This window comes from Drosophila guanche, unplaced genomic scaffold (genome assembly GCF_900245975.1).
Source record: "Drosophila guanche unplaced genomic scaffold, DGUA_6, whole genome shotgun sequence".
Classification (NCBI taxonomy): domain Eukaryota; kingdom Metazoa; phylum Arthropoda; class Insecta; order Diptera; family Drosophilidae; genus Drosophila; species Drosophila guanche.
Genome location: NW_022995746.1, coordinates 3,840,937 through 3,867,361, shown reverse-complemented (window position 1 = coordinate 3,867,361; position 26,425 = coordinate 3,840,937). Strand labels below are relative to the sequence as shown.

Here is a 26,425-nt window from a genome sequence, read left to right as displayed (position 1 = left end):
CGGCAAAAAGGGAAAAATATACAAAATATGCTCGTACAAGAGCGCTCCACAAGTTATGAAAGCTTTTCTTTTAGCCATAACCATACTCAAACATACACGGCTCACAGCTGTTGGCCAGCTGTTTCTGGTTGCAATGTTTTGGGTAATTTCTGGCAGAGCCTTTTCCGCCTGGACCGAAAACTTCCCTTTCACAATAAAACCCAAAACATTTCTCTCACTCTCTCCGGGATGCTGTGTGCGCATGTTGAGAGTAAATTACTTTCAAAGAGAGAGAGAGAGAGAAGACTCATGTCTCTCCTATAGATATTTTATAGCAAAGCTCAAGCTCCTTTATTTTAACAGCCAGTATTCAGCATCCATGTGCTCATAGGCTTGGTCCAGTAGCGGAACAGCTTTGAAGCGTTGCGGTTGGTCGCGAATCTGAAACCGGAGCCAGAGGCAATCTCTAGCCATCGCATCCAGAGCTCTCTCTCCTTCTGCGAGACGCGTCGTGGCGGAGTCTTGGACTTTCCAAGAACTGTTTACATTGTTAGGAAACTAATTAAAGTGAGTTTACGGCTGACTTACTGAATCATCATGAGTCTGCTAAAGAGTTTGGCATGGTTATGGCCTTCGTCCTTCGGCCAAATTTAATTGGACAAGTGCACACAAATTCCGAGAAAATACAACAGTGTGCTTGAAAATAAGTTTTAAAAGTGTTTAACTAAAATAAAGTGCCACAAAGTTGTGGAAGTTTATGGCGCAACATTTCTGTAAAAACAAGCAACAATGTTTTGACTTTAATTTCCACATGAATAAACCAAAAAAATAAATAGTGAGATTAATTATGGAGGAACCATTTCATGCAAATAAATATTTAATTTCATTCAACACAACAGAATCATTTTGGAAAAGTATCAATCAGGGACTTAGCAATTATATGTTGCTTGGTTTTTGGCCAATATTTTTAAATGCTGGTTTATTGGGTCCTTAGTGTCAGTTTTAAAGAAAAAAAAATGTTTTAAAAGTTATGAGAAATCAACATATTAAGAAATCTAAGCAGCGAATGTAAAATGTTTAGCAAAAAAAGTTTTTAGAAAGTGTAGTAAATCATTCAAAGGAATCTAAGCCCTCTAAATCCATGAAAATCTTAAAAATTTTACAGAAATATTAAAGCATGTCTAAATTATTTATATATTATTTATTATAAAATGTCGCAAGAGTACAGAATCTCTAGTATGATTTCGTATTATAAGCTTTTCTGAGCTGCGCCGGAGCTCCCATCCATTGCCTCAAGGAGTAATGTTCTACAACTACAAAATTACCCTCAACCTTAGCCACCCATTAAAAGTTTATAACCAAAAAGATTCGCCCAGGGCAACATCGACTCTACCTCTGGGAGTGCCACCATCTACAGACTTCTGCCCGCCCCAAAAGATAATTACCCCCAACAAATGCTATACAAAATTCTTTGCAGAACAAACACAGTAAAATTCATGAAAAATAAACAAAATACCGACAAAGTGAAATTAACAAAACAAAAACGAGAGAGGAAAAAACCGAAAAAAATAATCATAAAAAACAGTGCCGAAAAAAGTGCAAACAAGAAGCCAAGCCAAGGCCACTCTTCAGGAAGGTGAACCCAAACAAATAATTTGAAATTAAATCGACGGGGAAAACTAACAGAGAAAGAACCATCCGAAGGGGGAGTTGTCTTTGGGAGTTTGTACGTGATTTTGCTTTTGAAAACTACATTGAAGGCGCTACGCTACCATCCGCTGCTCTCTCTGTAATACCCACTCTATCAGGCTTTCAGCGCTTGAACTTTACTTAACTTTTTGTTCTTGTTTTGGTTCTGGTGTTGCTTTGGCTGCTGCTTCATCTGCCACCTCTTTGGTCTAAGCCAGCGCCTCAAGTGCCGCACAAGAGCTTCGATTTTCCTATCTGATGGTATGGGCAGTGCATGTACATATGTCTGCGTGGGTGGGTAACTCTATGTTTGTGTTTATATGTGTGTGAAACCTGGAGGATGCTGTGTCACCCCCACGAAGAGGTAGAGGTAGAAGCAGTGTTGGCCCTAAGCGCTTCACTTTACATAGCAAAAACTAGAAGATTGTAGAGATTAAGCCCACACCCCCACGACCTACAGCCATCTTAAGGACCTCTCTCCCTCTTCGTCGCCTTCTCTCACACTCTCCATCTCTCCTTCTCTCTCTATATGACACACCCTCCTCCTCTTTCGCTCTGTGATTTGTATGCGTTTGCCGCCATCAACATGGCCCCAGCTAATGTTGGCTTTGGCTTTGCCCTTAGGGTGGTGTGGTGCTAGTGCCTGTTCTGCGGCTGTGGGTGCTAAAGTTGACTCCACACAACCGCCATAACCTCCATACGTTTTACACTACGAAACGTAGCCAGGCATCCGCTCTTTTCCTCTTTTTCGCTCTCTCTCTCTCTCTAGCTTCTTTGAGCATTCTAAGTCTGTGCGTTTGGTTGGCGTGTTTGTGGCATAAAAATAAAGATAAATGCGAGTTCTTTACAACGCAGCGTTGAACACTTTGAGCCCACTCCTTCCTGTTTCTAGCCACCTTCTTACCCTCTTTTAACCCTGCACTGTGGCTTGCGAGGGAATTTTCTGCTCTTGATAGAAGCTAAAGAAAGTTGTGGCTAAAAAAAAGAGAAATGAGGATATAAGTATACATCATTTCAATTCTGGGTATTTTAAAATAACTTTCTTTGTTTAAGCAAAATAGAAAGTTTAACTATTTTGTTGGTTTTTTTTATATCATGGAAAACTTTTGTTGATAAAAAAACCATGGGATACCATTAGTTATATAGAACAATTAGTGGACTTAAGTTAAAGAAATTGCTTGTGCATTTTATTGGAAGACGTTATAATTATTGTACTTTCAATATTTCCTTAAAATATTAACATTCTTCACATACTCTTGACAAACAAACTCCTCGAAACAACTCCACCTTCTGTGGAAATGCAAATGAGGCAGTACTTCAATTAGTGCCACTTGTTCACACTCTCACCAACCACTGTGCAAGGACACACCTTGTTTTTAGACACTCTTTTATAGGGGAGTGTGCAGGGTTGGCGTTCGTGGGGGCTGTGGCTGTCGCGCCCATAAAAAAAGCGTCACCGGCGCCTTCCAGCCACAGCATCAGCACCCAAAAAACTTGAGGATGGAGTTTGTCTATGGCAGGAATGGCAGTGGAGCGTCACTCTACTCGTACTACTGGTTGGTTGCCACTGCCATTGCCACACTTCCACTTCCCCTGTTGCGGTTGCGAGTTTTAGATTTCTGCTTCCTCCTTCTATTTTTACTGTGAATGTGTGTGTGTTTGTGTGCGTGTGTGCATGTTACCCCAAAAATGCGACCAACACAAAAAAACACACACATTTCTAAATATGTATACAAATAACAAAAATAAAAAAAACGAGTGAAGGAAGAAAGGGTAGGAGCTTCGAAATCAGATATAGTGGGACGAAGTTTTAGATACCCTTGAAGATTTAACTTTTCTATGAATCTATCGTTGAAGATCTACAGTGCTTATGATGATTTTGACTTTCAATTTTGAGAACTATTCCCAGTTATGTGAAATACAGTGCAAGTTTAAATTTGAACAATTTGTTGAACAAACCGAATTATAAAATTATTATTTATGTTGAAATGTCTGTGATGCCTATGTCGTTCTGACTTAGATATATTTATTTAGATATCCTGCGATTCTCGTACAGATTGATACCGAAACATGACATCAGAGAATAGATTAAATTATATTCAGTGCCAACCCCTCTTCATAATCATTACAACGCCATCAGAAGGGTATTACACACAACAACAAAAAGGGAAGATGGAAAGTTGCTTTGCATAGAGCGCAAAAATGTTTTACGCTATGTTTATCTGCAGCGGCCCATCTCGACCGTTCTTTGCGTTTCTCATCCTTTCCAGGCTCTCCACTGTTGATATTAGCGCTTGTTTATGGCCAACACTGTAGCTGTATCTGTTTGTATGTGTGTGTGCCACGCCTCGTCGCATTTTAAATTAAGATCCGTTTTTATTTCTATTTACATTTTGCTCCTTCGTTTTACTCTTCCTTCCTTTCTGCGACGGCTAGTCCTGGGCACTGCAACTGTTTGCGGAGCAGCAGAAAGTGAAAAGTTTTTTCCAGACAGCGAGGGGAGAAGAGTGGGAATACCCCTCTTATATATGTATGTATACCCACCATCTGAGGTGCTCAGCGTTTTTTATTTGTTTTTCATTTTCACTTTTATTATTCCAACATTTCTACCATATTTTTTGTTTTTGCTTATTTTCGGGGCGGCGACGCCAACTGAAATGTTTGATTTATTTTTTATTTGCCATTGAACGTGTTTATTTATGTGTTCCCTTCGCTTTTTGCTTCTGCTTTTACTCTCATACATTCTCTGTACACCGGGAAAAATGTAAGAAAAACGTGACACTTTAATTGGTAAAATTGGTAATTCTGCAGCTTGAAAAATTCATTAAACTGTTTTAAAATTATTTCCCTAATTATATTTCTACAATACAATTTATTTATCAATATTAATTTTATTTGGATGTCAATTTTTGCCAAGTGTAGAGTCTCTCCTCGGTTTGCTCTTTGGTTACACAATTTTTATTTTTCTTTTCGCTAATCTTTTTATGCTTCTATTTACTTCTCTCTCTCTCCATGCATTTTATTTGTCATTTTTCATATGTCTGTTATTGTAAGCTGCATTAAATTGGAAAAATTTTAAGTCTTTTTATTTTTACTTTCATTTTAATGTGGAGTACGATTTTTTTCATTTTGGGAATTAGCTTTGCGAGCATGATTTATGACGCGGAACAAGTGTGGGAAATAAGCTTTAAAGAAGCTCTTTGAGGATGTTGATTTGGTTCGAGATTACAGAAATGAGTTTCTTGGTTTCTATTTGAATAAACGATTTTAAAGAGAATGATAAATTGGTCGTTAGAGGAGTTCTTTAATAATTTCCATAAAGGTGTTAATATATCCTGGGGAAGAAAGTAATTTTCTTTCAAGAGAATCCATCTTAGGGAATTCCAAGAATACCGAACATTTTTTTTGTAGAATTTATTTTTTCTAAAGTATCCTGACCGAGAACACCAAGCAATACCCGATCATCCAAGTTGGTTTTCCCCCTTCTTTCTCCTGCACTTGAAAGCAATTTTTGTTTCTCTTTGGAGAAGACTTAATTAAATGAAACGAAAGGCTGAGCAGGCACTTCTAATTGAAGCATTCTCCAAAGGAGCAGAGCCCAAGCCAAAAAAAAAAGAAAATATCATTTGAATCGCAACGTCTGGCGTCTGGCGTCTGGCCACAAAAAAGGGCAATTGCTGGGCATAAATTCATTTCTCGTTTTGTTTTGCGAGAAAGAAAATATGAAAATTCCCCCAGTTATCCTTCTTTTGGTTTGTTTTCTCTGTGTGTGAGTGTGGTGTGCCTCTTGCTCAACCGCAAACAAAAAAATTGATGAAAAAACCACAGAAAAGCGGACACAGAATGGGATACAAAGAGAAAGAAGAGACAGATTCAGTTATCGGGGACTTACCGCAGCCTTGACTTTAAGGCGACTTTAAAAATATGAGGGTGCCCCAGCGGAAACCGAACTCTAAGCGGATTTTGATTTGTTTTTGCCAACCAGGGCACCCCGCAAACAAAGGGAAAATGTGCTTAAGTTGTTTGTTCCCTGATGCTCTTAACTTTCCCCAGTTGAATCCTTCGCTCGCTCTGCTCAGTTGAGGATTTTAGATTCTCCCCTTCTTTGGCTCCTACTAAGGACTTCAGCTGCTGCTGCTGTTGCTCCTCCTCCTCTGCTGGATTGAGTTTGAAAAGTTGAATTGACATCAATCAGAGTCAGAGTGCTTGGATGTTACTTTGCCGCACCTGACAGACCGCAGAGCATAAATACACTTTTCAATATGGCCCCGACCGCAGCGTCAAATTGGATGAGTTTTAATTAATTTCGTCATTACAATAATTAATTGAATGCCTGCTGTGTGAGAGGCTCAAGGACATGGCTTTGTGGGCTGGAGGGTGGTATGTGGAATGTGGAATGTGGGATGCAAGGGCGGCAGCCAGCCCCACAGGTTGCGCAGGTGCAACAAATTGCAATATATTTTACAGCTACTTAGTCGAGCATTACACATGCACTGCAGGAGCCAACTTTTCGAGCCACATATGTACGCCAGTAAGAGTTGTAGCTCTATCTGTGTGTGTGTGTGTACGAACACAACTAGAGTTTGATTTATTGCCAGCCTCAAAAGCTCATAAATAAATGAAACGAAACCCAAAATGGTATCCAATTAGTTTATAGTCCTTGGCCAGCCACGTGAAATTGAAAGCGAACAATTGAATTTGAAACATAAATATTTAAGTGGCTCAAAGTTTTGGTAAAATATAAATAGGAGTTTTAGCTATTCTAACCCACCAGAATGGATTTGTAATATTCAATGGAATCCTTTAAACATTTTCTAAAATTAGCTAAAAGTTAAGAATAGTTTCAACATAGGTTAAATACGTTTTCCCATGCATATCCACGAGCCTTTTTATCCACAAGCCAACTACCAGCCTAATCAGCAATTTCTCCAACCAAATTCAGTTAAACCTTTTTGCAAACTCAAAGAGAATATCTTAAATGTGTCATCTCAGTCGGCCCACTCATAGGGGACCATTTCAGAAGGACAGTGCCGGTGTCAGAGCCAGTGCAAACTTCTTTAATCTGGGAAAATGCGCCTATAAATAGCTCAGAAAGCTGTGCCTCAGCCTGTGTGTTTGCCTTGCATGCAGGATTATGGCTTTGCCTGATAAATCTGTCGCCCATAAAGTACCACAAGGAACGACTGTGCCACTAGATTCAACATTCATGCCCCTCCACACACACTCTCCATACACATGGGTCCAATTCATGAGGCGACGCTGCGTCTCCGACAAAGTACTACAGATAAGAGAGGGAGAATCTGAGAATATATGGAGAGAATCCCATGAATGGATGTCTTGCTCGAGTGACGCCAGCAGAACTCTCGTCCAGAGTAAAGTACATGTCCAGTGTCCGTTCAGTCCCTGGTCCCGGCCCCGGCCCAGGTCCAAGCCAGCTCAATGGGTGTCCCGTCCAGTTCTCACTGGTGTGCAATCAACTGTAAGTTGTCATCTGCCATAAGCACAGAGGCCCCCACTAGAGTCTCTCCATCTCTCTCCTTCGGTTGGATTGAGAGAGCGGGCTGCTGGTTAAACGCGGTGAGCCGCAAATCAATTTACTGTTCAAGTAAATACCCAACTGAATTTAAAATTCAGTTACTTGTCCGGCCTCTCTGTCAAATTTCCTTGTCCACTATATAATTTCAGTCTCATTTTTATTAGCCATGGCAATACAATTTCTGGCTAAGATTCTGCAATTTGATAAAATATAAGAAATAAATTTGAGGTCTTTTGTCTCGTAATTCAAAACTGTTTTCGAATTGTCTTATCACTAAGACAGAAAATTGGACACATTTTTTAAACAATTGTATTGTCCCCTGTCTGCTGATTGGAGATTGAGTGAACAATTTCTAATTATTTGCTTTATTCTTACCACCTTTTACCGTCGACTCTATCCACACCAAATAAATGGTATACAAAAATAAATCAGCTCAAGTCATTGTTTCGCAACTGAATGTACTGAATTTATATTTAACTTTACGTCGTGTGAACGCCTTACACTTGAGTCTGTAGCATTTGGTTAGCTGACAAACGAATTAAGGTGGAAGTTACAACGTTTTCTGCTCACTTGAGCACTTGAAATATTTAATTCCTCTGTCACTTATGTATTTCTAAGTGAATGCTTGACCCGTATAATGGACCATATAATTTTATTAGAAGGCAAAAAGCATTAAACTGCCAGCTACAACATTTTCTGCTCATTTGCAGCTGAAGTACAAATATTTCTTGAATAATTCCAAGTGTTGAGTGCCACAAATGCGCTGCATACTCTTTGACGTTCATTGAGCATGAAAGTCTTTTATTTTTCCCCACCTCATCCTCTCAAAAAAGAGCTCCCCTCCGAATTTCCCGGAGCAAGTGCATTTAACAGTTTATTGTTGGAAAACTCCAAAAATATTTGTGGAATTTGTGAACATTGTTGGGCTAGGGTGGGTTGTGGGCGACGCCAAAGTGTGCTGGAAATATTTTGTATCCCGCATTCGAGGGCCAAATTTGTGTGGATTTTAATTAATATGTTTCCACCATGACCGTATTCAATATTCCCCCACATAAATTATCATTTCTATTTGCATTTGGGAAGCTGACAAATTTTAATATCTGATTCCCATGCAAATGTCCCTCCAGGCAAACACACTTTGTAAAGTGAAACCCAAACCATCAAAATAGATCGAATAAATATATATAAATGCAAATATATTTGCCATAAAAGCCAAACCAGCCAGAAAGTCAGCATTATACATATATGCGGGTATGGCAGACATTTTTTCAGTCAATTGATGATTGTCACTGAAAAAAAAGAAAATAAAACCACAAAAATCAATTGTACTAATAAAATGTATCGTCTATTTACAGATTTTCAGGCACCATGTGCCAAAGCAATCCAAAATAATAAAGTTGATGCGGAAATATATATTGGAAAATCGCTGAGTAAAATCAAAATAAAAGCTTCTTCGTGGGAGTACGAGTTAAATCAACGACCGAAGGCCCTAAAGGAAATTTTAACCAAACAAAATGCTGAAAATCTGCATTTTTACATTGGTAATTTCGGCAGCTGCCGCAGCAGCTGTAACAACAACAATAGCAACAGATACAACTACAACAGCTCCAACCCCTACAACAACAACAACAACTGTGGCTGCAACAACAACGGAAACTCCAAAAACAACATCATCAACCATAAAAAATGACTTGGGTGGAAGTGACGGCCCTCTGGGAGCAGGCGAAGGCAACCGAACGTTGCTGAACATTTTCAAGGATGTGCCTGAGGAGCGCGAGGCTGAGGCCTCAGTGGGTGGTTCAACCTCAACGGCCACGCCCACCACAACAGCCACCACAAGCACAACAACAACACAGGCAACAACAATCACCGCAAGAACTGCAAAAGCTGCACCAACGACACCAACACCAACAGCAACAACAACGGAAAATGAGGCAGCATCGGGTGGCGGCATGCTAATGACAACAGCAATGCCCCCAGCGAATTTGGGTGAGATGAGCAGCATTAAGGATGCTCTGCATCGCATCAAATTAAGCGAGATTCCATCATCATCCACAACGGAACAGGCAGAGCTGGCATTGGAGATGACAGAACAGTCAAAGGCAGCACCAGAAGATGCAGCGACCGTAGAGCTGAAGGAACAATCACCAGCGGAAGAAGCTCCTGATGGGGATGAGGACATCGCAACCGAATCTCCACTGCAAATACAAATGCAGGCAGCTGCCTCCTACCAAGTGGCCGAAACTCTGGCAGATCTAAATGAGGAGGAACGTGCTCGCTACGATGCGATGTTGGCACACCAGCCCACGGCCAGTAAACTGAATATTGTGGATCTTTATCCACTGAAAATCGAAGACTTTCAACCCATTATTCAGAATGATAATGAGGAACTCCTTAGGCAGCGTACCATCTTCACACAACCCGAGAATAATGACGAGTACCGACAGAATCTAATGCCCAATGAGGTGGAGATGGTAATCAACAGAGGCGAAGAACCAGCCCAGGAGAAACTGAGAGTCAATCAGGCCATTGGTGGTGCCACAACCACACCTATATCAAGCCAGGGAACTACAGCAGATTTCACAGGGAAACTTCTGGCCGATCAAGACGATCTTATCACCGAAATTGAAAGCAAATTTCAGCTACAAGAGACGACCACAACAGAACCGAAGGCAACCACAACCACAGGGCGACCATCAGCGTCTCTTCTTAAACCCGGCGACTCCTTCATCGATCGACGAGTGAAGAAAAGCTTTGAGTTTCCCATGCAGCATCGTGCAAGCGATGTGATGGCCATGCCCCACATAGACTTTGCCAACACAAAGTTCCAAACGGATTCGTTAGACTCTGGCGATGGCAAGGCGGCTGTGGGCTCAGCGTTGCACATGGCCTCGCATCCGGAGTTCTCCACCACAAAGTTTTACAACAGCAAGGAGCTGTACAACGAAATGCTGCTGCATAATAAGCGCAAGTTAATGAAGGAGACCAAGTCAACGAGTATGGCAGCCTCGGGAGCAGCTGAAAGCCCGATGGTAAAGTCAGTGAAGGAGGACACAACTCCGTTGGCATTGAGCGTGTCTCTGGTCGCAGACGGGCCAACTTTTTCACCAACAACAACAGCAGCAGCACCACCACCACCAACAATATCTACTACAATTCTGGCCACAACGCCAGCAACAGTAGCAGCCGCAGCAGCAGCTGACTCAACCACAACAAAAACCTCCACTGTGGGAAACTCTGGGAAATATCAGAAACAGCTTAAGCGTGCCAAATTATTGCTCAAGGCCCTGACTCCGCCCAAACCAGACAAACTGGCAGTTGTCTCGTCACCCGTGAAAGTCGCAGCCACAGAGCCATCTCCGCCAGCATCTCTGGCACCATCTTCATCAACGACTACCATGGCGACTCCAGCACCAATGATGGCCACGTCCAGGACGCGTCTACAGCGGCCAGTTAATCCCGCTAAGGCGGCCTCAAAGCCAATTGCCAGGCCGCGCATTTTAAGTCGCCTGCAGGAGAAAATCAATTCCCTCGAATGCGAGATACAGAATGTGCCGCAGGATTCGCATTTGTGGCGTGGCAATGAAACCCACGAATTGCTGCTGCCCATTGTGGTAAGTAAGGCGGTGGCTTTAAGGCTTTTCTCTGTCTGTCCCTGTCCCTGTCCCTGTCTTTGTCGCTTTCGTTCTTGTCGGCTTCTCTGTTATCAAAAACAATTGAAACCTGATTAAGTTCTTATCATTAGCAGCACAAAGAACCACACACACGCGCAAAGTAGCAAAAAGAATGAATGGAATGGGAGAAGAGCTTAAGGATTCACTGACGGGCAACACGCAGTATGCGTGTTATTTGTGTAAGCGGGTTAAGCAATTAGGGGACTGACTACATTTACATAATATGCCCGCTGACGGCTAATTAGTATGGAGGAAGCTTAGTTTTTGGCAGGGATTAGCCACACGGAAGTGAGAGATCCTAATTAACCTGCCAAAGTTCCAAAGGAAAGAAAACCGAATAACGAAACTACTGATTGAAGTATAGAATTACCCTCTCTCTCTGTACAATCTCAAACTTTGACCCATTGACAAGCAACATTTGAGCACACTCAACCAATAATTCGATATCCAATTTCTCTTGCTTTCCTCTCCACACAAAACACAACACAAAAGTTGTGAAATTGGTTTGCTCGGCTAATTGAAAACCTTTTAGGAGTTGATACAATATTCAAACCGAAAGAAATCACTGGCAGTGCTCTGGGCTGAGCGGGGGCCACATAAATAACTAACAAACATATTTGCAGTTAACATCGACAGAAACAGTTTAATGGACAAGAAAAGGACATCTACAAGATAACAACAAACGCTTTACCGAACTGGACCCGAGCCGGAGCTTAATCCCCCCTAGATAAGTTTTGGCCAACAAAAGGAAATTATTGATCGTCATTTTATTTGGCCATTTCCGTGAGCATGTGAGTGAGTGGTGGGAATGGGAGATTGCCGGGCAAGTTGACCGGAAATACGGCAGACTTGTATGCACAGCTCCTTATGCAAAAAAGGGACAAATCCTTGACACTGGAGACAGTGCGGTTCGAAATTGTAGGGTGGATGTAAAATGCAGTTCGGTTTCTTTTGTGATGTTATAAGTATAAAGACAGTTGGCAGATTACTTTCAAAATATACAAATTGTCATTGTCTTGTTGTATACCCAAAACAAGTACCATACAATTTTGATACATACTGTAATTGTATACTAGAAAAGGGCTTACAATTTCTTTATTAAATCGCATTTGTTGTTAAATCACGGATGAACTAGCAAAAGGGACTGACTCCATCCCGGGGGTCCAGTTGGCAGCCTGGTGTTGGCTTCTCTATGCTGCAAATATATCCCTTTCATGTCCTGGTTATATTGACGTAAATCAAGCCATTTGCCTGGCCAAATCACAGCTGCTGCCCCTTTGGCAAATATTTAAATTCATTTTGAGAAATGTTCACCCTTTTCATTGGCAGGCGTTATGTGAGAGCCAGAAGCTTTGACTAACTGACTGAAAGACAAGTGACTGACGATGAAGAAGGACTTCTTCGACTGTTTAATTAACAGCAGTTTTGGTTGCTGTCTATTCAATGTGTGTGGGTGCTCCCAGAAATGCCATTAGGTTTGATGTCCATTTCGTAGGATTTCTTTGGACGGAGTCATTTCTTTTGTTAATAGGGAAAATAGAGCAAACGAATGGCAAAGGAAAAGAAATGGATTTCCTGTTTACTTTTTGGTCAGCAAATGGTAAACGGGAGCTCGTCCATGAATTTAATTAAGGACCAATGCAGCTTTATGTAAACTTGGCAACAAAGTGAAAAGGAATATACATATACATTAGGCATTGGCATAATGTGTACCTTGCATAAAATTAATGCTGACTTTCTTGCCCACCTTCTTTTTTTCTCAAGAGATTCTTTCCCAGGAGGTCCTCTCCCAAGGCCCACTACCATGTGCCGCAGGTCCTTTTCGCAGTGCCCTGTCCATCTGGAGGTAGAAAAAAAGAAAACAATTAAAGAAAACAATTTTTGCATAAAAGGTGGAAACATTTCCTCCGCGTTTTCCATTTCTTCTCTTTTTTTTTTGTGAGGGTCACTGAAAACATTTCTCAACTGAATTTGTTTATTCTTCTGTTTGTTGTTTTGGGATTCTTTTTGATGGAAGTCTCCGCTCTGCTCCACTCTACCCTCCAGCCTCTACTTTTTTAGACATTTAAGCTTAGTGGAGATTAGTTTTTTTTTTCGTATTATTTTAATGGATAGGTGAGAGAGCCTGCGTGAATTTTTCTAGGAGACTTTTTTCGAGACACTCTAAGTGATTGGAAATTGAAATCATTTTGGTCAAAGAAACATTTGATAATAAATAAATCATGAGCGCTAAGGAATCTCTTTAATTGTATTAGAGTCCAACAATCCTTAATATCGATAAAAATGCTCTTAAATTAACGCAAAAAAAATAAAAGTCCAAAAGAAATATAGTGAAAATATATGTGTGTGTATGTCAAACAATAAAAATGGAAATTTATGTTATTACCTTTTGTGGTCTCCCTAAAAAAAAAGAGCGAACTGGACACTGCACAAAAATACGCATGAAATTCTATGGTGACCCAAAAACTTGGACATTTCCCGATTGGATAAAAATCCCTGTTGTATAAATATGTATGTAAATTTGCAAGTTTTTTTTGTATTTTTATTGTTACTGTTGGATGGCTGACCAACATACAATGTGGAGTTTTATGCGCGCTGAGACAGGCCATTAAAATGCCATAAATTTGAGCTCTGACAAATCCCCACCGAAAAAAACCATACATATATGGGAAGGGAATACGGTATACAAATACTGTGTAAAAACCGAGATCCAAAACTAAACCGCTTCAAATTGCGCAAAAATATGCTAAAATTGCTGGGGAGGCTGCAAATGGAGACCATAAAATAGGAACCCGACCCACCACAAAGTCGAATTTTGGTCCTGGCTTACACATTTACTCGTATTTTGATGGTGACGTGTGTTTGTGTTTGTGTGTGTGCTTTGCGGGGGTGCTGTGCCCGCAGACAGCAGACAGCAGACAGCTTATGGATGTGGCTTAACCCAAATTAATAAAAATTTGGCAACATCAAGTGGATCTACGCATATGTTATATAAACTTTACTAATATCCAACCCCGAAACGGGACCCCAGGCGGACCCTGGAATGAACCTTTTTGGCTGGGAAGTTTATTAGGTTCTCGGGCCCTAGCTCTGGTTGTTACTTATGTAAATTTGTTTCTACCACAAAACTAAACTCCCAAAAAGGGACAGACTCTGCTAGACATCGAGACAATGTTATAAAAGTAAAATTAGAAAACTTGTTTAATAATTCAGTTGGTTTCATTTCCATCGTTTGCCGCTTTGTTCGGCTGTCAAACCGCATCAGCAGTCTGTCAAACCGACTGTCGGCGTAGAAACCTTTTAGTCCCCTTTTACATTTTGTGGCAATGATTTGAATAAGCAATTTTCTCCATCCACCTCACTTCATTTTCTTTTCTCTCATCATCAGACTACGGAGCACTGTAAGCCGGACGAGCACTGCATACCAAATGTCCTCACCTGGCGGGGCGAGTCGGAGATCCAGTCCGGCGATATTCTAATTGTGGAAATCAATGATGCCATGCTGAATCCATCACACCAGCCGAACAATACCAGCAGGTAAGCTCTTCATCAAAGCTAAAAACTCTATATGAGCTCGTTGGAAATAAACCTTTAAAAATGCAAAAAGTCCAAGTACCAACCGAGTATTTTATGTTCTTTCGTGTAAAAAGTGTAACAATCGAATGTCGTAATGGGTGCTAATATTTTGCAAACATCAAAAACCATCGACTGCACAAACTCGATTGGAAAACTTTGACAGATACAAATTCCCACCTAAAACCAACGAAACATTTTTGTTCACAGTAAATATAATAAATCAAAGATTTTAGTGCAAACAAAAGTGAAAAGAAAACATCGAAATGCCAAAAAATAAGAGTGCATTAAAATACAGAAATAAAAGCTAATGGAATGATTTAGCAAAATGTTTTGAAAACGTGCCAAACCAAAAGGTTTCAATGCTAGAATACAATATTTGCTTTAAATGTGTACATTTTATGGAGATAACATTTATTGAACATTTTTCCTTGGCATAAATTAGACTTAAATGAAACCTTAAGCTACTGAAATCCCATGCCAACATTATTGCAAAAATGTATTCTTAAGCAACCCTTGTCACATAAACTTTTAAACACAAGATACTTTTCATACTGGAACAGACTTTACAGTTTCGTTATTGTTGATTTTATTTACAATTTATTTATTTATTTTTTCATCACTTTATCTCCATTATTTTAGTATTTTATTCTCTGTTTTTCTCAATATAATGAAGCACTTGAAGCACTTGATGCTCGACGCGTGAAAGCAAAGTATCACTTTACTTTAGATATAAGATTCAATTACATAACCCAGACACACACAAAAAGTATATTGTTTTTTTGCAACGCTTTCATGGCAACTGCAGTTGAACCTGTTGAAAATGGTGTCTGCTGACTTGCAGGCACAAAGCTGGAGTAAAGTTAACCAAAAGCTGATGCCTGAGAGTGATGTATGTTGTTAAGAAGAGTGAATGACTGACTGACTTTCTGCTGCTGCTGTGGCTGTTGCTGGCCAGCAAGACACACTGTCATTATGGGCTATCATCAGGAGCAGCATCTCCGACAGCACCATCAGCAACAGCATCTGCAGCATCATCATCATCCTCCTACTCTTGATGTTGCGACCCTTTTATTTTCTGAGCTCTGACAGGAGCCCAAAGCCCGTCACCTGAGCACTGAGCAGGATTTGCAATACTTTCACCTCACAACTCTCTCTTTATCCTTCCTGTTGACGCACATAGTTTTTATATTTTGGGGTAGTTGGAGGAGCCGTTGGGCGTTGGTTTGGCATCGAGCTCTTTCTTTTTTTCTTGTTGGGTTTTTATTTCCATTTAAGCGCTTTAATGCGCGTTGAAACGTGTTTGTTCGGGAGCTTATTATATAATAACATCCATTAAGGACCTTTATTGATTTTTCTTCGGCACGTCTGCCCCTGGCATAGGAATGAGGTAGATAGAGTTCCTGTAATAGTTGCCTGGTCGTGCTGGTGTCTAACTTGGCCCAGACACGTTTCGCCATTATCATGCCCTTTTTACAGTTTATTAAATTGTTTTTTTTTTGTACTCCTCCTCCTTCTCTCCTTCTCACTAGTCTCTGTCTAACACTGCGGCTCTTTCTCTTTCTCTGTCTCTGTCTCTGTTTCTTTTCTCTTTGGTTCATTTCTGTTCACAATTTTTTATTTCGGTTCTGTTTATTTTATAATGCTCGACAAAAATCCCCCCTACAAACTGCGCATATAAATGCCCTTCCAGACACTTCCTTCCCACTCCTTTTAGCCTAGTTGTTGACCATTAGTCATTTTGGCCTGGACCTCAACGGACACACACACAGCTGGCTGACCCTTTTTGCCTAGGCAATTATCACGTTTCTCTGGCTTTTGGTATCACATTTTTCCGCTGTTCTCTTTCTCCCCCTTTTTTTTCTTTTTAATTTAGCTTTGGTAGCACTGGCTCTTATCTTATCTCTTGATAGATGTGGCAGTCCACTCCCACTCCCACCCTAACGGCAGGCTCCATCAAAAAGTTTTACCAAAAAGAAAAGAAAAGGAGTGGGGAAAAAAAGAAAAATTAAAATTCATTTGTCGATCTCGGGGCAAACATCAAACGCGACTGCGTTAGAAAATTTCTCTCTCTCTCTCTCTCTCTCTCTTACTTAGCTTCAGGGCCCCGTGCAACTCGAAATTCCCGGCATAAGTTTTCGGTGTCCGTATGACCCGGGGCGGGGGTGCTGGAAGCTGCTGGCAGTGGCCCCGAGTTTTGCTCTCTGGCTAACAAGACCGCAAACAATCGAGTTAGTGGAGGAGTGAAAGTGAAGCGAAGTTCAGGTCGTGCACAAAAAAGCATAGAATACAATTGAACGCACCCCCGTCCACAGAGAGAAAACTTCCCGCCAACTATGAAAATGAGATGTCAAAAAAGTTTTCATTATCGATTTAATATGTTTCTCTGTCTGTCTGGGAGTGTGTGTTGCTGACTGTGTGTGTGTGTGTGTGGGAAAAGCAAACAAATGCAATAGCAACAAATAATAATGCCGAGGACCCAAGGCAAAGCAAGTGGGTAGCAAATAAATTGAAAACTTTCTTCGGGGTTCGTTTCCCAGTTCTCCAACAAGTTTTCTTTCTTCCCTACATGAGTACGTGTTTGCTGAAAAATTGCAAACTTGGATACTATATGAGGTGTCGGTCTCGCTCAGAGTCTGAGTCGAAGTCTGAGTCTGGCCTTTGTGGAGGAATGCAGCATAAAGTTGGGCAACAAGAGTTGGCAACAACTGGTTACCCTCTGTACAGCTTCTAAATGCAGACAAAATTGTTGGCAGTGCGTTAAAGAAGTTTCTTGCATAGTTTTAGTGGCATGAACATCAGAAGATGTTGCTAAAGATGTGGATAGACTTAACACTAATATGCTGGAGAATTTAGAAAGAAATAATCCGCACCATGTCTCATCAGAACACACCCCAAGCGGCACTAAGCAATGCGGCTGACTGCTGGCGCGCACTGTTATGTGATAATTTCATAATATAAATTATTTCAAGCATCTGCTAAGCAGCTTTGTGTTGGCAGGCAATAAACTATTGTACATCTGGCCCATCCATACCACGCCCAAAAGCCTCAATGAACCCTCCAGCCTCCAACCCCACTACAAACCTCAACATAAACCCTTTCACGAGCCCAGCTAGCCCAGCGCTCAACTAATTTCATTTCCGTTTTTGTGCTATTTAATTTCCGCTAGAACAGGGCAGAAGAGCGCTACTGCTTATAAATAAATTTCAATTAATTAAATTCACTGTTACACAGTGCGAAAACATGGAGCATAAAACGGAAATAAGGCACGAAGACTTTGGTCATATTTATAACTTAAACAAGAAAACAGAAGTCATTTAACTTTGCCTCCTATCTATACGTGTCTTTCTCTCTCTCTCTCACCTTCTGTGTTACTTTAACTACTGCTTTGCGCCACCACGATGTTGATGCTGCCAGCGCGGTACATGCCACACAGGTCTATCAGGTAACACGCTCCGGCCACGAGCATTGCGATGTAACCGAAGGCGTCCTCTTGGATATTACACCGCTGGTGGTCGATGGCAGGAAACTGGTTACGTTGTATGATAAGGATCTCACCGAGGGAGTTAACTTGCTAATTGGTGAGTAGACCCTATACACTTACTTTCCATGGGTACACGTAATTTTGTGTTGAAGTTTGGCAAAGGAACAAACTATTGATGGAGAGGAGTTGTTAAATTCTGAGCAGCACATCCTAATGTTTCTCAGTTAATCCTTCAAATTACATCTCTCCTTCCCGAAAACATATTTCATCTCATAATTCATCATCTTAGACTAAAGAGTATTCCATCTTCATCCATACCAATCTGTAACAGCATCTCCCTCTCACAGGTTGACGCCTTTAGGGAGCAATTTTTTTCCTTTTCGGCTTGTCCTGTTTGTTGTTCCTGTTCGGCCTATGCCGCAACCTGCGGCTATTAAACATTTATTTTTTTCTGCAGACACCAAGTCCCAACACCACCCATCGTGTGTCCAGTTTTCATGTAGCTTTAATTAATTTGAAACCCTACCTGTTTCACACTCTCCTCCTACCATTCCTTTCTGTTCTTTTTCCGTTTCTAGTGGTGTCCGAGCTGTGGGGTGCGCAATGTGTTCGCCTGAAGGTGACCACGAAAACCGACAATTGTGGCGAGAATGCCGATTGTTCGGGCAAGGGAGTGTGCTACTCGAACGCCGGCATGGAGGAGTACGAGTGTCAGTGTTGCAGCGGTTTTGCGGGTCCGCACTGCGAGGAGATCGATGCGTGTAACCCCAGTCCGTGTACCAACAATGGCATTTGTGTTGACCTGTCGCAGGGTCATGAGGGTAACTCCTATCAGTGCCTGTGTCCATACGGTAGGTCATTACTCTCTCTCTCTGCCTTTGCTAATTAGCAGAGCTATAGAATACCATTACTAATATGCCCCTTTGGTGGTTTTTTTTTCCACTTCTTTCCTTCTGTTAGGATATGCGGGCAAGAACTGTCAATACGAATCGGATCCCTGCAATCCCGCCGAGTGCATGAATGGCGGCAGCTGTGTTGGCAATTCGACGCATTTTCGGTGAGTCCAAGGCAAACAAAGACACACAGCACAGCACCGCACAGCCATAGACAGAGCAGAGCTTTCATTCAATTATCGTGGCCGTTGTTTCTGCGGTTGTCTGTCTAGCCCCACTGCCGTCGGTGTCTGTATTTGCTCATAAATGTTGACTTTTGTCGCATGTTCAGAAATTCTGTACGACCTGTATAACCTTTGTACCTTCCATTCGTTCCATTCCCACGTTCTGGCAGCTGCGATTGTACGCCCGGCTTCACGGGTCCTCTGTGCCAGCACAGCCTGAACGAGTGCGAGTCGTCGCCCTGTGTGCACGGCATCTGTGTGGATCAGGAGGATGGCTTCCGTTGCTTCTGTCAGCCAGGTGAGTGAACAATTCCCCCAAATAAACGCAAATTGCCTTCATTCTTTTGTTGATTCGCTCGCAAAATCGCTCCCATAATGCCAATATTTTGCAAGTTATCATCGTGAAAATTCGCACAATCATTGTTGGCATTGCTGGTTCTATTCTAAATTGAGTTATGGTTTTGGGAATTGCAATGGATGTTTGTAATGCTTTCGGCTACACGGATGACTAGCCTTAAAAAGTTTGGTATATGAAACGCATTGTGAAAAGCCGTTGAAAGGAATCGTATTTATATAATGCATTCAAGCAGGCTTATGGCTGTCAATGATGATCGCGAGAGTAATATTTTAACAATAGTTTTAAGCATTATAAATGATTTAAAATTCGACTTTTGCATTTAATTTTTTACTCAAAATATTTCAAAATCCTATTAAGGTGTTAACAAGAAGAGGTACTGTACTAAGGATATTCGCTTCTATTAATCATTTTCTTATTATTTCAACTGAATTGCGTTTCTTTAAGACAATCAATTTTCGCCTGAGAAATCGAATTGAACTCTGATGCAAATCAAAAATCTACATCGAAAAGCTCATAAATTATTTCATTGGCACAAACACAATTTACATAAATCGTACTCAATCACAATGAAAGTAAATATATAAAAAAAAAAGAAACCAAAGACTAAGGCAATTCCGGAAAAGTCTGGTGGAAGACGCCAGTCCCGGTCGAGACAGCGCGTCTCCGTCTAAGACATCTTTTCCCTCTGGGTGTCGCGCACAGCCAGTCAACGCTAAAGCATTTCTCATTGAAATTTCCATTTCATTTATTTTCCACATTTACATTACGTATACCTACCTCCCCACAACCACCTTTTTCAACCACTCTTTCGCTTTGGGTGTCTGACAGGATTCGCCGGGGAGCTGTGCAACTTCGAGTATAATGAATGCGAATCGAATCCGTGTCAGAATGGCGGTGAATGCATCGATCACATTGGCAGCTACGAGTGTCACTGCACGAAGGGCTACACTGGCAACCGTTGCCAAATAAAGGTGAGTGAACAATAGAAACAAAAAACAAAAAGTAAATTTATTGATGTTTGCAATAAATCGAAGCTGGGAACGAAGAAGATGGAAAAATATTACAAAATGTTTGTTGAAGTGGAATGCCGTCCTACATTTATTGATTACTCTTGTTAAAGCTACAATCTGTACTTTCTATACTTTAAGTATTGGAAACCGAAAGAAAAATATATATTTCTACAAGTATTTCAAATTATTGATAAACTTCAGATTGATTTTATTTTATTTCTTAGCAACAATTCTAACGTTTAATACACTAAGTGGAGGAGGGGCCTGAAACAATTTAAAAAGCTTCTTTATTATTTGTCAAAGGCGTACCCAGGAGTCCCCATTAGCTGATTTTTATTCCCCGAGATAATCAATATTTTAAAATGGTAACAAATCTGCCGACAATTCCCCGATGTAACAGTGGAGCGACCTCTCAGCAGGCCTGCTGTTGTTGTCGGGGCATCTTTGAATGGATATTGATTTAATTTTCTCAGACCAGAGATGTGGCTCAGTCTCTCTCTCTGTCTCCATATATGCATAGGCAATGAGGCTGCTCCTGCCTTGGTATGGGTGCGCGTTCGCGTGCATGTGTGCAAATGTAACCCATAGATACGTATGCTGGGGCAAATACATTTTTGAATACGTAATGAACTTTCTGCGAAGCTTTCATTTCTATTTCAACATTTTTTCGTTTCGCCTTCCCGGCGTCCTGCTCAATATGCTATGATTTGTGCTATATTTTTTTGGTTTTCTTTTTTTATTGCTTTTCAGGTTGATTTCTGCGCCAACAAGCCTTGCCCCGAAGGACATCGCTGCATGGATCATGGAAATGATTTCAGCTGCGAATGCCCAGGAGGTCGCAACGGACCGGATTGTAATCAAATGCCACGAACGGTAAGTCATGATTTATGCAGTCCCTGGGAATGCTCTAGGTCTGGTTTTGGGTTTTTCGGGATTGGGTTTGGGGTTTGGCCTTCCTGTTCCTGGCTGGCTGTCTATCCATGTCCTGTCGGTATCTGTGTTGCAGCAGCAGCAGCAGCAGCAGCAATGTGCATGGCAAAAAGGCCAGCAAATAGCCACAAATTGTTGGCTTGCTTGCCCTCCCAGCTGCAGGCCTGCATGAGTGTGCGTGTGTGCACTTTGACCAGCAGAAGCTGCAACGTAATTGTTGCCAATTTTGTTAGACAACTGCTATGAAATTTCATATATGTTTTTGTAGTAGTTTTTGCCCAAATTTCATTGCTCTTCCTGCGGTTGTTGTGTACATTTTTAAACTGATTTACGGCTTTGGCTTGTTTGTGTTTTGTTACTCTCCATTTGATGTTCTGTTACCCCCAAACTAAATGAATAGTTTGTGTGTTTCTTGGTTTGAGTCCTCCCAAGAAGTTTTTTAATTGAAATTGATATTTTATTCACTCTTCTGCAAGTTATAGGACACCCAAAACCATTCCCATTCCTATTAGTAGTCACATCTTACATCATAGTTGGAGTGCATCCTCCACAGCAAAGCCCAAAGACGCCCGACCCATCACTTGGTTCATAAATTAAGTTAACTTTGTTAAGGCTTGGCCGGGGCACTCTTCACAGAAAACTGACAAGGCCAACAATGGAGGAAACTACCAGTAAGTGGCTCGGGAGGTGGGGTGAGGCGAAAAGAATTTAATAAACGCTCAATGGACTTGATAATTTGTGGTGCTAAAATAAAACTTAACAAAATGTACATAAATTAAGCGTCAAGGCGCCATAATTAAAGCTTTGTGAAAATGATGGACACGCCGACTAACCGCGAGGCTCCTGCTCGGTGGGCCGGTTGGGGTGTCGGGGGGAGGGATCAGGACCAGAGAACACTGTCATTAAGGGGGCGGTGTCGGTGTCTGAAGCAGGAGCAGGAGCAGGGTCTAGAAATTGTGGCTTCCAGTCGGCGGCTACAGCAAAATTAATTACATTTTCCATGCCAGGCGCACACACACACTTAGGCGAGGTGGAGGACAGCCTCCTGGTAATTGTTAGTGAGGTGGGGGTTGCGGTCGGACAGGGGCCACGTCTCGTTTTTAAGACAGGATCCTAACCAATGCGATGATAACTCTCAGTACTTCCAGCAATGCCAAGTGAATCCTTGTACCCATGGCGGCACTTGTTGGTCCAGCGGTGAAAGTTTCTACTGCGCCTGCCGTCCTGGCTACACCGGAACCATGTGCGAAGGTAAGTCGAAAGTCCAATCCCTGGTCCAGCCGGACCAGAAAGTCATTAACTTGATTAAGGTCATCAAAAAATATGTTTCCCCCCTGATGGTGGCGCTATCTAATGTTTTTTTCACTGTTCCTGTTTCCCGGCTTTCTGGATTTTCTTCTTTTTCCGCTTTACAGATGAGTTTGTGGTCGAGACTGTCGTTAGCTCCAGTGAATTTATTGTCGACGATGCGAACGCTAGAAATTTTAATGACAAAACTTTCGGTTCATCGGTTGTGCTTAAGAGTCCCATTGAATTGCATAATGCATATTTTGCGGCCGGAGTTCTGGCAGCCGCCATTTTCATCGTTGCCGTTGTGGTAAGTTCCACTCCACTCCTCCACTCCAAAAACACACACCCAAACAGACACCCAAACAGACACACACACACACACACACAGAGGAATCGGTAGGTGTAGTGTTCCGCAGAGATGGTTGGGTGTACCGGCCGCACAAGGTCCCCGTGACCAACGGGGGAAATTGTACTTTGCGGTTATGCAAAGTGCGCGAAATGGCATTGCATATTCATTTCGTTGTCGGCAGCTACATGGAAAAGCCACGGAAACTGTTCGGTCGTCGAATGTCGTGTCGAATGGAGTCGAGTTACAGCACAGGGCTTTAACCCAAAAGTTCTCAATCCTCGAATTGGGTCGAGCTTAAAGCAGATGCAAATTTATGCAGTCGTTTGCCCTGGTCGGCTCCGATCGCACTCAATGTGTGTGTTACTTCAACTGGAGGCGGCAAAGCAGCTCTTTGCCAATTTATAGTAACCCAAAGGGGTTTCACTTCCACCTCCAGTGAAATGGATAGCTAGCGAGCGAGTATCCCTGTGCGGGTCACATTAATAATTCAGCTTTAAATTAAGTTATTCCCTTCCGAGATTCAGGCAGCACTTAAAGAAGGAAATTGATACCTGAACATGGATGCCTCTGGCATTTTTTTGTTCAGACTTTAACAGACTTGAGCTGGCCTTGAGCTTAATTTTGTATATCTCACACTCGAACACACAGTGTAAATTCCACATATCAAATGTCTATGACCATTTACTAGGAGACCAAAAACACTTTCCATTCGCTTTGCAGGTCACCATTTGTCACTGCAAGGTCAACCAGACGTATCGCAAATTCTCCACACGTTCCACCTCGTTTATACCCATTTTGGGTTTCAGTCGACGCCCCAAAATGCAGGGCAAACTCAATAAACATTGGCTGAGTGGCAAGGGTCTTAATGGTCCTGGCCAGCCCGGCACCAGCAGCAGTAGCGGTGGCGGTGCAGCAGGACCATCCGGCGGTGGAGCGCAGCGAGGAAGCCTGACTGGAGCGACGACGCACTCAATGCGCCACTTGCCCAGCCACCCACAGGCACAGACACAGACACAGACCACGCTGGGCTGTGGCGGTGGCGGTGGTGCCACTGGCGGTGGCAACAACTGTGCTGGTGGTGGACAACTGCAGGAGCGACCTTTCCAGCGGCACCTGGCCATGAACCTTGAGAACGACATGTACTACACCGTGGAGAACTCGCAGCACTCACCGTTGATTCAGTGAGAATTGGATGGGAACGGTGAATGGTTGGTAAAGTTTACGCCACGCACTGATCGGAGCCACACGCATTGAGGAGTGGTTATTTGTGGGTGGGGCGGTGTGTGGGGCACGCCCTGGGTAGGAGTGTGTAATTAACTTTGATGCTACTCGTTGAATATTCCAAATATTGAACAGTATTCGATAATAATAAACTAAATTAAAATTAAACCATGCCTAAAAGTGAACTAAACGAAATGGACGGAGGACGGAGTGTCGGTCGGGTGGATGGGTGGCATAATTGACTTTATGATTATGATTCCAACTAATGCAAACACAAATATCTATGATTAATACATGTATCTCTCTGGCATAAATAGGCTTAGCTAACTTGTTAATCAAGGTTTATTTTGGCCAAAACGCACACACGCCCAAAACAAATATATACACACACACACACATAGATTTACAGACTATAAAATGATAATGTTTGATTATGAAACAAAAGCCGCAAGGGAAATATCCAAGGCAAAGGCAGTGGCAGTGGCAGAGACTGGAATGGACTGCCTGCAGATAATCTTGAGTTATGTAAATGTTTAATATACCTGCATTAATCCTGCGCCATTTCTGTGGCCATCTGCGTTAGCTTATTATATGTATGAATTTTGCACATTTATGTGCGGACTTGCCAGACATGTTGCAACTTCAATTTACTCGCATGTCTCGCTGCTCATGTGAAATAATTTTATGGCTAGCAGGTGGAGAGTCAGAATACGGAATGCTCTTAGCTAATTGTTGTCATGAAATTTGTAATGCAAATTCATATTTAGCAATGGACATTAGCAACAGCATGGAGACAGTCAACGAAACAAAGGAAAAAACTCTGGGGAAGGGTTTGCTGTTTATGCGAAGAATCTAATATATGCACAGGATATTTTCTGACTCTTCATCAGAAACCCACTGTAATTCATTTCTAAAATGTTTCCAACAAAAGCTACAAGAAACTAATGAAAAACAGCAATGGATATTATTTTATGGCATCTGCATATCCATTTTTGGGCTTTATTTTCACCGCATTTTCATTTGCAAATGTTTGCAATTAGTTAAAGAATAATCATAGAGAAGGGACATTCCATTGAGAACCGCAGTGGGAGTGATGTGATGCTCCAAACGATATTAAATAATGCTACAGAAATCAATTTCCTCTTGAATGTGTCCCAAATATTGGAATTATATCAACTAATTTTAGGAAATGATGTTTAGTTTAGTTTTAATTAATTTTGCCATGGCAACAAATAGTGTTTATCGATGGATGACAGCAGAGTGTGGGCAGGGGGCAGGGGGCAGGGGACAGGAAGTGCAGCTATAGGTGAGTGTTATAAACTCAATTTAGTCGGTGCAGATATCAGAGATTATTGCTGGCTAACTGAATTTGGTTTTTGGGTATTTGCATTTGCATTTGCATTTGCATTTGCCTTGGCATATGAATTAGCACTCAAATGTTGTTAGTGAAAATTAATTAGCATAAATTAAAAATGTTTGCGACAAAAGTTAATATGTTTTTTGTGCATAAATAATATACGTTTCGAAGTCATTTCCATAAATGATTGTGTAACTATGGATTGGTTGAGCGTGTGTGTGTGTGTTTGCCACATTTAGCATATGGATATTCATGATAATCAATTGGCAAAAGAGAATGACACAAAGTTTCACTCAATAATTGATTAAAATCTAACAGACAAAAAATGCAGCAACAACAACAGAGTAATACTTAAATTAATAAGTGAAATAAATTGAAATGGAAATTCCATTGAGAGCCAATCTTTTGCATCAATAATAATTGTGGAACTTTTGGAATGCCGTATCAAATGAGTTTGTAATTAAAATGCTATATTAAGTAATTAATGACGATAAAATGAGGCAAAACCAAACGAAAATAAGAAATACAAAAAAAAAAACGCAACATAAATACAAATGAAATACATTTAATTAAAAGCCTTAGCCTAAGGAGACAGACACTCACCAGAGCAGATAAAAATATACATATGTATGAAAATTATGTAAACAAAATTGCTACATTTTTAAAGAGAAATTATGACAAAACAGTCGGCGTTTTGGGGCAATTACAATTTAATTTTTAAGCAAATCAGCAAAATAAATGTGGAAAATCCAGCGAAATAGCGTTATGACTTTAATTAAATCAGCAATAAATGTTGGGGGAGTAAAATTGAATTCATATTTTCTGTCTCTAACAACATTTGGTTTATTTCATATAGAC

The 26,425-nt window shown here is 41.3% G+C and overlaps 1 protein-coding gene across 2 annotated transcripts; it reads left to right on the top strand.

Annotated features, from left to right (window-relative positions):
- The first annotated feature begins 392 nt into the window (after window positions 1-392).
- On the top strand, window positions 393-26,177 carry LOC117582017. Of its 2 annotated transcripts, none has more exons than XM_034269539.1 (12): window positions 393-546; window positions 8,560-10,818; window positions 14,267-14,415; window positions 17,869-18,032; window positions 18,514-18,786; window positions 18,896-18,992; window positions 19,223-19,350; window positions 20,239-20,381; window positions 21,171-21,293; window positions 22,499-22,601; window positions 22,766-22,947; window positions 23,710-26,177. In XM_034269539.1, exons 2-12 carry the CDS (start codon window positions 8,719-8,721, stop codon window positions 24,172-24,174), a joined length of 3,927 nt encoding a protein of 1,308 aa, XP_034125430.1. In that variant the 5' UTR covers window positions 393-546; window positions 8,560-8,718; the 3' UTR covers window positions 24,175-26,177. The 2 variants fall into 2 exon arrangements, with proteins under 2 accessions (XP_034125430.1, XP_034125429.1); XM_034269538.1 differs by having other exon boundaries at window positions 22,490-22,601.
- Window positions 26,178-26,425: the final 248 nt, after the last annotated feature.